This window comes from Siphateles boraxobius, unplaced genomic scaffold, assembly GCF_051911475.1.
Source record: "Siphateles boraxobius isolate OS27281-9 unplaced genomic scaffold, OSU_SipBor_1 11, whole genome shotgun sequence".
Taxonomy (NCBI): Eukaryota; Metazoa; Chordata; class Actinopteri; order Cypriniformes; family Leuciscidae; genus Siphateles; species Siphateles boraxobius.
This window is the reverse complement of record NW_027508711.1, coordinates 4,773,838-4,786,713: the sequence shown is the minus strand read 5'-3', so window position 1 is coordinate 4,786,713 and position 12,876 is coordinate 4,773,838. Positions and strand designations below refer to the sequence as shown.

The 12,876-nt window shown below is 34.1% G+C and overlaps 2 protein-coding genes across 2 annotated transcripts; both read left to right on the top strand.

Moving 5' to 3' along the window:
- The first annotated feature begins 453 nt into the window (after window positions 1–453).
- mob1bb (MOB kinase activator 1Bb) lies at window positions 454–6,408 on the top strand. The gene is made up of 6 exons (XM_077194318.1): window positions 454–585; window positions 1,750–1,916; window positions 2,980–3,073; window positions 3,144–3,277; window positions 3,446–3,609; window positions 4,826–6,408. The coding sequence occupies exons 1-6, from the start codon at window positions 572–574 to the stop codon at window positions 4,901–4,903; spliced, it is 651 nt and encodes a 216-aa protein (XP_077050433.1). The 5' UTR covers window positions 454–571; the 3' UTR covers window positions 4,904–6,408.
- A 96-nt stretch (window positions 6,409–6,504) lies between these two features.
- On the top strand, window positions 6,505–11,322 carry dck (deoxycytidine kinase). The gene is made up of 7 exons (XM_077194316.1): window positions 6,505–6,875; window positions 7,373–7,488; window positions 8,893–9,086; window positions 9,241–9,388; window positions 9,484–9,599; window positions 10,634–10,730; window positions 11,133–11,322. Exons 1-7 carry the CDS (start codon window positions 6,785–6,787, stop codon window positions 11,157–11,159), a joined length of 789 nt encoding a protein of 262 aa, XP_077050431.1. The 5' UTR covers window positions 6,505–6,784; the 3' UTR covers window positions 11,160–11,322.
- Window positions 11,323–12,876: the final 1,554 nt, after the last annotated feature.

Below are 12,876 nucleotides of genomic sequence, written 5' to 3'. Positions count from 1 at the left end.
CTAGTCTACCAGTTTAAATATTCAATCTTTGAAGCAATAACACCATATAAACAATAAAATTAAATAAAAAATATATAAAGATATGTTTTTTTAATTTTTTTTATTAAATGCTCGTAAAAGAAAACAACAACAAAGAACAAACAAACACACATAAAAACATCAACAACAATTATTGTCATTGTCATAATATAATACAACAGAGTCCTACAATCCAGATTAAGTTCATTCAGTATTTTTAATCCAGATTAATTATGTTAAAATAAAAAATAAACTCCCAATTGGAAAGAAGGTTGACGTCAGCGATGCGAACCATCGCGATATGTTGTGGTCGGCGTAAACACGGATCTCCAAAACATATGTCGGCATCACTGTCTATGGTCGGCATCGGCATCCTATGGCATCCACCCTGTTTAAACTCAAATGTGACGTGACTTCCAGATCTACAAATCAGACGAGAGCATCTACAGCGGCTGTGGCAAGTTTGTTGCCAGGTGTCTCTCTCTGCACTACACGAACCAGAACCTCGAACCGGGACTAGCAGCAGAACTGTGAACCGGGCAGACAGGACAAGATGAGCTTCTTATTGTGAGTTTGACTCTATGATTGAGATGATTACTTATAGAATAATACCAATTTACTCCTTTAGCTTGTCTTGCTAAAGAGCTGTTTGAGTTTTATTGGACCGAATTGACTTCAGTTCTGCGCGTGTAGATCGTTGAATGTGTCAGCATTTCATCCTGACAGTTGTGCTAAAATGTGATATTTTTCACGCGAATGCCTCAGCATCGAGATTAACCCAATTCTGGTACATTGGCACCGGTTTATTGGCTCTGTAATGTGCTGGGCTGAAGGGGGGCAGATCTTATGTAATGCATGTTTGTTTCACACTGTGCTGTTCAAAAAGCACGTTGTGTGTCTTGTCACTTTGTTTCAGAGGTCAGAGAGTTTCATTGTGTCCAGAGCCTATGATGCATTCAAAGTTGGATAACTTCCTCTGAAAATATGTTGTATGCTGAGAAGCAGAGCTTTTGATGAAATAGCTTGAAATGAAATGCCGTTTTAATTGTTATCAGGCAGTGCATGATGTTGCAACTGTCACATGAATCTCCTTAAGAGAGTAAACAAGTTTTTCATGTTTTTTATCCACCAGAAATGCTGTTTAATTCAATTCAACATTCATTCTAATCATATCATTTTGGGAGGGAAGGTGGTGTTGCTTTATCTGAAAATGCTTTCAAAGAACATGTTTACATATTTAGTAAGAGAGGAAATCTCAAATGCAGTCTCAATCTGTTTCTAAGTCCTGGAAGGATCTTGTTTGTTATGATGCATCTGAAATTGAATTTACTGATAAGGTTGTCTGGAGCCATTAGATAAGTTCATCATAAGAAAACCAACTTCCTCAAAACCGCTGAGAATGATTTCATTTGGAAAATGTTCTGAAGCTCTTGTGATTTTTCACTTGGAAGCATGTGATTTAGGAGAAGTTACGAACAAACACAGACATGTGATGTCATTGCCATTGTGTTGTTTTGAGATTTGAATGATAAGAAATGCTGTTTGGCGTGTGTATTCCTTTGATTGGAACCAGACAAACTTCATGTCTGTCTTAACATGAGAAATATATGTTAAAAAACTGACATTATATATAACACACACACACATGCTTCTACAATCCTGATTATGTGGTATGTCGTATAGCCTATTTCGACATTCATTAATTGCCATTTTTTGTTCCATCTCCTCCAGCGGGAATCGCTCGTCTAAGACGTTTAAGCCGAAGAAGAATATTCCAGAAGGTTCTCATCAGTATGAGCTGCTCAAACACGCTGAAGCCACGCTGGGAAGTGGGAACCTGCGTATGGCCGTCATGCTTCCTGACGGAGAAGATCTGAATGAATGGGTGGCAGTCAACAGTAAGAGTCAAGAGTGATGTCATATTTATTAATTATGCCCTCGTACACATCCCTAAAATCGAATCGTTTCTTCTGTGCCTAGTGTGTTTTATTTCCAGATCACAGGTTTTGTTACTGCAGATGTTTCTCTCTCTGTTCATTTGCTTTTCTCATTTTCTTCTTAAAAGCTTTGACCCTTGACCTATTGATGACACCAAGCCTGACACATCCTGTCTTGACTGATCTCCTAGTCAGTCTCGAGAGACGCTGTGTACATTGCTGAGTTACTAACACACCTCCCCCAACATGTATTACACCCACACACATACATTACGAGCAGAGACTACTACTAAAATGCTGCTGTTTTGCATTCTTTTGCAATTTGTAACATTGGTATAGAAAAATTAGTATGTAAATTAGTATCAGTGTAACAATTAGAGTGAAAAGTTGATTCAAAATGTATATGACATAATGTATTTAGTTTGTGTCTGTACTGATACCAATTTATAATAAATATGAATGTTCAACCAAGTAAGATAATTTATAAGTCTGATTTTAAACGTAGCATTAATACACACTGCCTGAACAATACAGTCAGTGTTTGGATTTAAATAAGAAAATGCTTAAAAGTCTATGATTGGATCATTATTTCAGTGATTATTATGTTTCTAGCATGTTATATGTTTGGCAACAGTTTTTCTAACCCTAATTGATGGAGTGTGTAGCTTTTCATTTCTTAAACATCCATGTAGGAAGACACATCATGACTATATTCCAGGATGACAATGTCAAGATTCATCAGGCTCAAACTGTGAAAGAATGGTTGGGAGGAACATGAAGAATCATTTTCACACATGAATCGGCTCCTCAGATCTTAAATTCATTGAAAGTGTTTGGGATGTGCTGGAGGAGACTTTACAAAGTGCTGGACTCTTGCATTGACAATACAAGATCTTGACCAAAAATTGTTGCACCTCTTGATGGAAATAACATTACATTTATTTCCATAATTTATTCCAACCATTCTGATGATGCATTACGGATAAATTATGGAAAATAATTTATTATTTGGTTGTTTCCGCAGCGGTTGATTTCTTTAACCAGATTAACATGCTATACGGCACCATCACAGATTTCTGCTCGGAGGACAGATGCCCCGTCATGTCCGCAGGTCCAAAGTGAGTGTGTTTGGACTGTGAGGAATGACTGGGTCCTTCTCTGCTGCTTCACCAATCTCTTTTCCTTTAGATACGAGTATCATTGGGCTGATGGGACCAACATTAAGAAGCCTATTAAGTGCTCTGCTCCCAAGTACATTGACTATCTGATGACGTGGGTTCAAGACCAGCTGGATGACGAGACCCTGTTTCCTTCTAAAATAGGTACCCTGTAGACATTCACACTGCACGTTAGCAGTGCAGTGCTGCTCTTAGCCATAGAAATATGGTGGAATTATTTATTTACTTGTGTATTTAAACTTATGCATCAGTATTTATGTATTTCAACAAATTGTTTTGCACAAAGTTAATGTGAACTATATCCATTTCCAGGTGTTCCCTTCCCCAAGAACTTCATGTCTGTGGCCAAGACTATTCTGAAGCGTTTGTTCAGAGTTTATGCTCATATTTATCATCAGCACTTTGACGCGGTCATGCAGCTTCAGGAGGAAGCTCACCTCAACACGTCTTTCAAACACTTCATCTTCTTTGTACAGGTGCTGTCACTGTTTTATACTTATTATAAATATCCTAAAATTATGAAAGAGGCTCAGTCGAAAGGTTCAGTCAAAATCACGGCCTGAAGTGACTTGCAGCTTTTTGCAGTTTGATAAAATATATCAGTTAAAAATCCAAATTAACCCTTTCACCGCCATTCAAAATCTATGTTTCCGTCCAAAGTTGCGAGTTTAACTTATGCGGAAGATTGGAATATCGCATAAAACATTTGCAAATAAAGCACCGTTTCTGTCCAGGGAGTCAAAAAAGAGCAAAATCATCACTTCCTGATAAACTACTGTACATATCACTAAGAAAAGTGAGAGAAGCCACTGTATATAATAATATAATGTTTGGGAACACAGTCGTGTAAAAGTAACGTGGAAGGTAATTCTACCGAACCACTTTAATGACAGACTTTGCTCAGGCCTTTAAGAACAACCGAAACAGCATTTCAGATGCGGTGCAAAAAGATTGTTCTAGTTACGTCTGTTTTGATGCGCATCGAGGAATTTATTCGGTAAATGTGTTTTCATCATTGTTTATGCGCATGTTTTCTTATCGGATAAAAAATTATCTGACTCAAACGAGTGCAAATGTTTTTTTATGTGCAATTTTAAAATTAAGATAATAAAAATAGATGATTAAGCTTTTTACATTTTAAGCAACTTGCTGCATTTATATAGTTTTCAAATTATATGGAGTTACATCTGTGTATATGGTCTGTTTTACAACAGCTTTGAACACTAAGCACTTCTAAATACAGCTCATCTATTATTTTTTTTCTTTGGAATAGAACTATTTTATAAAAACAGTTTTATGATGGTCAGAAATTTGTATGTTTTAGCTGTTTAGCAGCACAGCTGTTCTCAACATTGATAATAATAAGAAATGTTTCTTGAGCGGCAAATCATCACATTAGAATGATTTCTGAAGGATCATGTGACACTGAAGACTGGCGTAATGATACTGAACATTCAGCTTTGATCACAGGAATAAATTACATTATAAAATATATTCACATAGAAAACAATTCTTTTAAATTAAAATTTCAAATGCAGTTTTTACTGTATTTTCGATCAAATAAATGCAACCTTGGTGAGCAGAAAATACTTTTTTCAAAAACATTACAACAATCTTACAGACTCCAAACTTCATTGTAGTTTTGATGTTCCTGAATTTAAAATAAATGGTGTTTATTTTGTCTTTTTTCAGGAGTTTAACTTGATCGACCGTAAGGAGCTGGCACCTCTTCAAGAGCTCATTGAGAAACTCACAACAAAAGACAGATAAACTGAGAAAAGAAGTTAAGAAGGAAGAAAAAATGATCCTGGTCTCTCTTTTGACCCTCCCGTCTATCTTTTGCTTTTTACAGATGATTTTAACCCCTCAGCACTGCTAGGCCAAGCGTAGTGAAAGATCAGCACGATACTAATATTTGTAAATGAATCAATCCTGTTCACCTGATGTGTGGCTATTGTTGACAACATAATGCCTGGGTGAAGTGGCTATGTATGATTTTTAGTTTCTCAAGTCCTACACGTTGTTTAGTTTGGTCACTGAACGGGAGGGATTTTAACCCATGATAATTGAACTTAGTATGTGTTAGCATGGTGCCTGTGCCATGTTAAAGCAGCGAATGGGTGATTCGCTCACTTCGGCTAGTGTGAATGGGTGTTTGAATCTTCAATGCTGTAATGCTGACAGCAGAAAGATAGTTAAATGGATATTTTACTATGCAATAAAGCTCTTGTTATTTGTCCTCATTCATAATATTGGACAAAATTGTTTATATCAGAGATTTATCGAGCTTGTTCGTTCATGATCTCTTTCTGATCTGTGGATTTAATATCTGTCAATATGAAGGTTTATTTTAGTTGTGTTTTGAATACCGAAATATGAATTGTGCATGCTGGAGTTGCTACTTTGTTGGATGGGATCTTATGCAGCGTGTCAGAGATATGTATGATAACGGCTCTTAATGTTTGTTAAGACATTTGTTTTGCACAAGCAACAACCATTGAAGTTTAAGACTTGCATTCGTACAACTTGGTTGCCAAACTTTGATGCGTTTTCTTTGCATGACACCCCTTTGAAATACACTTGTACATGCAGCCAGAACAGTTCTGAAATATTCAGTGTGTTGGGTGAATTTCGCTTAATGTTTTGGTCGTTTGAGTGGTTAGGGTTTGATATTGAGAAATTAAGTGTGTGAATTAATTTTCTCTACTTTCTTCTCTACTTCCATTTTAACCCTTTTTTCATCTCTGTTCTTCTACTACTACTTTTATAATTGTGTTTTCGAAATGCTTTTGTCAGTTTAAGATTTGTTCCTTTGGACATTTTGAAGTTGAAGAATTTATATTGTTTCAGGAATGTAATCATTTTAATTCTAACGGTTTGAACTATGCCGTAGTGTTAAAAGTGCCAGCTGCTGATTAATATTGGACATATTTGAAGTATTTATAGAGAGATTTTTGTCACTGAAATGAGAACATATTTTCCCTGAATTGTAAAATAGTTAGTGTAGATTAGATATGTAAATATGTGCAGCTGCCTCAGACATTAAAGGGATAGTTCACCCAAAAATGAAAATTGTCATAATTTACTCATTCGGGATAGAAACTCATTCAGGTTTGGAACAACATGAGAGTGAGTGAATGAAGATTTTTGGGTGAACTATCCCTTTAATACGATTTCCTGATATTGTTGTAGTTTACATTAATAAAACGATATCACTAACTGATGTTATGATATTTTTGCTGTACATACTAGAGCAAATAAAAATCTTCTCTTAACACGTTGTATTTATTTATTTTGTGGTTTTATATTTTTTAAATAATCATTTTTTACGTATATGTACAGGAATCAACAGTGTTGTTCAGGTAGTATTGGTTTTATAAATTACTATACTTTTTTGTTATTTACTTTTTTTAATACAGTCATTCGTTCTCAGGGGAAAATGTGTAGTTTTAATTTAATAATGAATGTCGTTTAAAAAAAACAACAACAAGAAGGTTTGTTATTTCAAGCACATGTGGTTTGAAAGCAGCTGTTTCCGGTAGGAGGCTACTGCCGTTTGAGCGCCAGAATTCAGTTTTTCCGGGTAACTGACTGACTGAAACTGTACCGAGTGTTAATGTACATTTCTGCATTGCTGGATAAAAAAATAAAATGTCTCTAACAGCCAAAAGAGTCTGCCCCAGTCCTCTGGATGACAGTCTGGAGAAAAGATTGAAACGCATCTCAATTGAAGGCAACATTGGTAACTTAAGTCATTCATCATTGTATTTGTACTGTAAACATATTTAATTGCTGGACTGGATATAACTATTGAATGCTAAAAATCCAGTTTTTATAACTTAAGCTTTCATAGATTGTGTCTTATAAAATTAGTGGTCTGACTTGTGAAATTTTTTTTTTATGTTTATAAATATTTATACACTTTCAAAACGACATTTACGTTGGCGAACACTTCCGGCTACGAATGACTGAGTTTTATACTAACATTATATTTGTTAGTGTGTATATTTCGACTTTGGCTCTCTTAAAAATTAAAACAAAACTTGCTGTTAAAATCTAAGAATCGTGTAACGTTAGCGAAAATTGGGTTGTGATTGTGAATATTCGTTAAACATCTAATTTCCGCATAAAGGCACAGGTTCTGAGTGGTTATTTGACTGTTGTATACGACGTTTCTGTCGTTTATTCCAGTTGTATTCTTTAAATATGATGTTTTTATCTGTTATTGTCCTGTTCTAGCGGCGGGTAAATCCACTTTTGTTCGCCTGCTGGAGGAGCATGATAGAGAATGGGAGGTCGTACCGGAACCCATCGCTAGGTGGTGCAATGTACAAACTCATCACAACGAACATGAGGTACAGTCAGAAATAACATAGAAAAAAATGTGTATACATTATTGTATAAGGTAATATAATTATAACTAACAAATATAGATTACCATTGATAATAAACTGCTATAGTAAGTAAATAACTTTTGACCATCAATTCACCCTAAAAATATGCACAAATGTCTTGGCATTCGATAACAAAATGTCAAAGCAAGTGGAATTTGTTTTAAAGAAAGAGAACAAACACATGTTTAAAATAAAACATTTAGCTAAAAGTAGTTTTCTGGGTCAGTTCTGAGTGAAGGTGGCACTTGGTTAAATGTTTTGTTGTCTAATGTTATGACATTCAGACATAAATTGTGCCAAATATTGTGTGTGATCACTGTCTGTTACATGTTTATGACATGTCTAAGTATCACAAATAGGCCTGTAATCCCGCACTGCGATGGAAACGGCTCTGGCAAACACTGGCAGATGGTTTAGTCCTCAACAGCTGAGCACTCAAGCAGAACAGCTGCCTTCTCACACACTTACTACTACTGATAAATATAGTGTTAAGTCAATTACATCTTAATTGAATTCATGTTTTCTGTAGGAGAGTTGGAGGAGGGTCCTCGTCTCTTTCAAAGGTGTCAAGAGGCCGGTCTTTATGTTAGTGGATATTTCTATGACTCACAGTGGACATTAATGGCATTTTACCCTATACTGAAGTGTCACTTAAACCTATTTTTGCTGGTTTTTCCGCAAATGCGACACTCGCCTACTTTCTGACATAGATTATTCACACTGTAAAATATAACTTTAAAAAAATCCATTAACCTTATAATATAATGTTACATCTCAGGACGTATTTTGGTTTGTGTACAGTAGTAATAGTAATAATAATAAAAAAGAGTGTTCTGATATTGGTTTTGTGCTGGGTTAAATATATTTCTATTATTTGAGAGTTTTTTGTATGTGTGTGTATCTTGAAATGATGAAGATTTTTTTAAAGAATTTTTATGTTGTGACAAAAAATTAGAAGGCATATGAGATATGACACTGAAGACTGGAGTAATGATGCTGAAAATTCAGCTTTGCATTAAAGTAATAAATAGCATTTTAAATATATTCAAACACAGTAAATGGTTATTTTAAATTGTATTGAGCAAGACTTCTTTCAAAAACATAAATAAAATTGAAATTATGTCAAATTTTGACCTGTGAGTGTAAATAATCATAATGAATCAGTTTGGTTATAATTACTGATCAATGTTATGGCTGATATACTGTATATATGTATATATCAGCCATAATTCTAGTAATTCTAACCGAACTGATTCATTATGATTATTTAATTATAATTTTATTTATCCCAGTTCAGAATTTGAAGCACAAATATTAGATAAATAACAAATATGCACCGATATAACGTGCATGTGTTTGTTTCAGGAACTGACCACCTCTCAGAAGAGTGGAGGAAACGTGCTGCAGATGATGTATGAGAAGCCCGAGCGCTGGGCGTACACCTTCCAGAGCTACGCCTGCATGAGCCGCATCCGCTCGCAGATCAAATCCACCAATGGGAAACTTCGAGAGGCGGAGAATCCTGTGCAGTTCTTCGAGAGATCGGTCTACAGCGACAGGTAAATGACAGAGTAAGGCCGTTCACTCCTGGTATTAACATCCGTGAGTCTGATTGTTATACGACCATTATTATGTCACAAAGTCAAATAAATACAAGTATCAAGTTCAACTAATCGGCTTTTTGTTTTAATCACTATGATTGGTGTGTTGCAGGTACATCTTTGCCTCTAACCTCTATGAGAGTGAGTGTGTGAATGAAACCGAGTGGGCGATCTATCAGGACTGGCACAGCTGGCTGCATAAGCAGTTTGGGAAACACATTGAGTTGGACGGCATCATTTACCTACGGGCAAAACCAGAGGTATGAACACTCACCCAGATGGGGTGATGAAAGTGTGTAATGTGAGTCTGCTTTACTGTGAAAAAGACAAAAACCATGTGATTTTTGTGTTTCAGAGGTGTTTGGAGCGATTACGTTTGAGAGGAAGAGATGAGGAACAGGGAATTCCACTGGAATATCTGGAGAAACTGCACTATAAACATGAGTGCTGGTTACAGCACAGGACTATGAGGTATCAAACACGAGCCATTGGTGTCACACACACACACACACACGCACACACACACGCACACACTTACTACAGATCAAATATTTTTTTAATGTTATTGAAAAGTCTCTTCTGCTCACCACGGCTGTTTTTATTTGATCAAAAATACAGTAAAATGTTGAACTATTATTATTGTTTGAAATAACTGATTTCTATTTGAATACATTTTAACATGTAATCTTCCAAAACAAGCTAACTGGATATGCTACAGGGATAAAAATTAGAGATAAAAATCAGATGATGAAACAAAATATTCTCAAGTAGTTAAACTAAAACACCTGGGCTAATTCATTAAAACATTAAAAAGGTTGATCAACACATTTTACCTACAAAGCCCTCTTCAGGCACCTTACATTTTACCATGTAATTTATTCATGTGGTCAAAGCATTACTGATCATTACTCCAGTTTTCAGTGTCACATGGTCCTTTAGAAATCATTCTAATATGCTTATTTTATTCTCAAGAAACATTTATTATTATTAATGTTGACAACAGTTGTGCTGAGCAATATATTTGTGGACACCACAATTCACTACCATTCAAAAGTTTGAGGTAAGATTGAAATATCTTGTCGAACTTTCTATGCATCAAAAATCCACAAAATATTAAGCTTCAAACGGTTTTTAACATTAATAATAAGAACCATTAATAATTGAGCACCAATAATAAAGCAACAAATCATCATATTAGAATGATTTCTGAAGGATCATGTGACACTGAAGACTGGAGGAATGATGCTGAAAATTCAGCTTTGATCACAGGAATAAATTACATTTTAACATATATTCAAATAGAAAACTTTCAAAAAAACTTTTTCATAAGTTTATTGTTTTTACTGTATTATTGATCAAATAAACTACTGTGTGTGACAGAATTGTATTTAATTTTATATTTATGTTTTATATATTCACTTTTTAAGGATGTAAATGTAGGAAGATTATACAAGATGCATATATATATATATATATATATACCCTCATTGTGTGTATGTGTGCAGTATGGACTTTGAGTATCTGAAGGAATTGCCGGTTCTTACCCTGGATGTTAATGACGATTTTAAAAACAATGTCAAGTGTGCGGATATGATTGAGAAGGTACAACACACACAGATACACACTTCAGTCTGTTATCATAGAGGAAACGTTGAGTTGTCACTATGAATATATTTTTGCATGTAAACATTTATTCAAAAGTGAATGTTGTCATCATTTACTCACCCTCATGATGACATTCTTATGATTTTAATCTAGCATATCACCCAGAGCATGCGTTGAGTGCAAGTCTGTGTGATGCAGAACTAAAGTTGCATCTTATGATGAGGGTGCTATACAGGGACCATTATGTACTGTTAAAAATGCATGTTATACATGATTAACACTCTAGTCTAGAGTCCCCCCCCACACACACACACACACTTTCTTTTCATGCATGCATCACATGTGAGTATATAAGGAATGTTTCGGTTTAAGTTTATTCATTTTTTTTTTTTTTTTCAGGTAAAAGAATTTCTGAGCTCCCTGTGATTATGATGAGAAATGGTACTTGATGGACAGAATAATTTAACCTTGTCTATTTTTTTGCATTTTGAAACTATGACACAGTAGTGTCCATTTAGCACTTATTAATGTATGTATGTAAATTTGTTTTTACTTTTATGCTTTATGAATTAAATAATAATATTAATGATCACTTTTATTTCTCACTTTTATTTCTATTACTTTTATTTATTTTTTCTAAAGCGCAAAGAATGATCTCTTGCTAATTAAGGGTCCATTTACTTGATCAAAAACACATTAAACGGTAATATTGTGAAATGTTTTAACAATTTCAAATAACTTTTTCCTATTTTAATATGTTTTAAAATGTAATTTATTCCTGTGATCAAAGCTGAATTTTCAGCTTAATTCCTCCAGTCTTCAGTGTCACATGATCCTTCAGAAATCATTCTAATATGGTGATTTGCTACTCAAGAAACATTTCTGATTATTATCAATGTTGAAAACAGTTGTGTTGTTTCATATTTTTGAGGAAACTGATAAAAAAAAATTCATGCTCCTTTAATTAATAGAAAGTTCAAAAGAACAGCATTTATTTGAAATATAATTTCTTTTTATTATCAATTTAATCCATCCTTGCTGAATAAAAGTATTATTATTTTAAACTTTTACTTACTGACCCCAAACTTTTGAATGGTAGTCAGTGTGTATATAATCAAATGTTCTGTCTTAATTAAAGGATTCTTTGTCTGGCTTTAAAGGAATCATTTACCCAAAATGAAATGAATCATAATTTACTCTCTTTCTCCTGTCATTTCAAGCCCATATGCTGGACAAGCATGATGGTGAGTGAGTAAATAATGAGGGTTACTGTGATTTGCACAGGTCTGTGGTTATACTCATGAACACCCAGTTGGTGGCGTAGTTCTACAGGCCTTGAGGAACAGTAAAAAAAAAAACACTATTCCTTGAATTCTTCTTGTCAAAATGATAAAGAACTGAGGCGTTGACAATCATTTCTTAGGATTTTTAAGTACAAAACAACTTTTTCTTACCAAAAACATAATCTTGATACTTGAACTGGGTGGCATTCCTGGATTTTTGTCTAAACGTTTTAGAAAATTCTGCTAAATGTTTAACAAGTCTACAATACTAAATACTTCATATTTCAGTATCAGGTGTTTAGGAATCACATTTACAAAACAATGATGTCCCTTAAAGGTTAATGTAATCGTTCAAGGAAAAGTAATGTATATAGTGTGTAACGTGTTTGTGTGTGTGTGTGTGTGTGTATATATATATATATATATATATATATATATACATACAGTGCTGGTCAGCATTATTTGCCCCCTTGGTAAATATGATAAAATAAAAAAATCTGCACTGTTAAACCGTTTGATATTTTAGTAATATATATATATATATATATATATATATATATATATATATATATAGTGTGTGTGTATATCAGTAATTACGCTTCACATGACTCCCCAAGCCATGGAGACAGTATATCTAAGGTATCATATATTATGTAATAATAATAATAATAATTAAATATTATAATATAATGTTGTTTTAGTTTGCATACTTAAGTACTAGTACTGAGTAATGATTGACAATATTTCCAACATTAAAGCTCTAGTAACTAGTATTGAATATTTTATTATAATTATATGTATTATGTTGATTAGTTGCTAAAGTCATGTTGCACAGCATATAAGATAAAAAAACTCTAAAA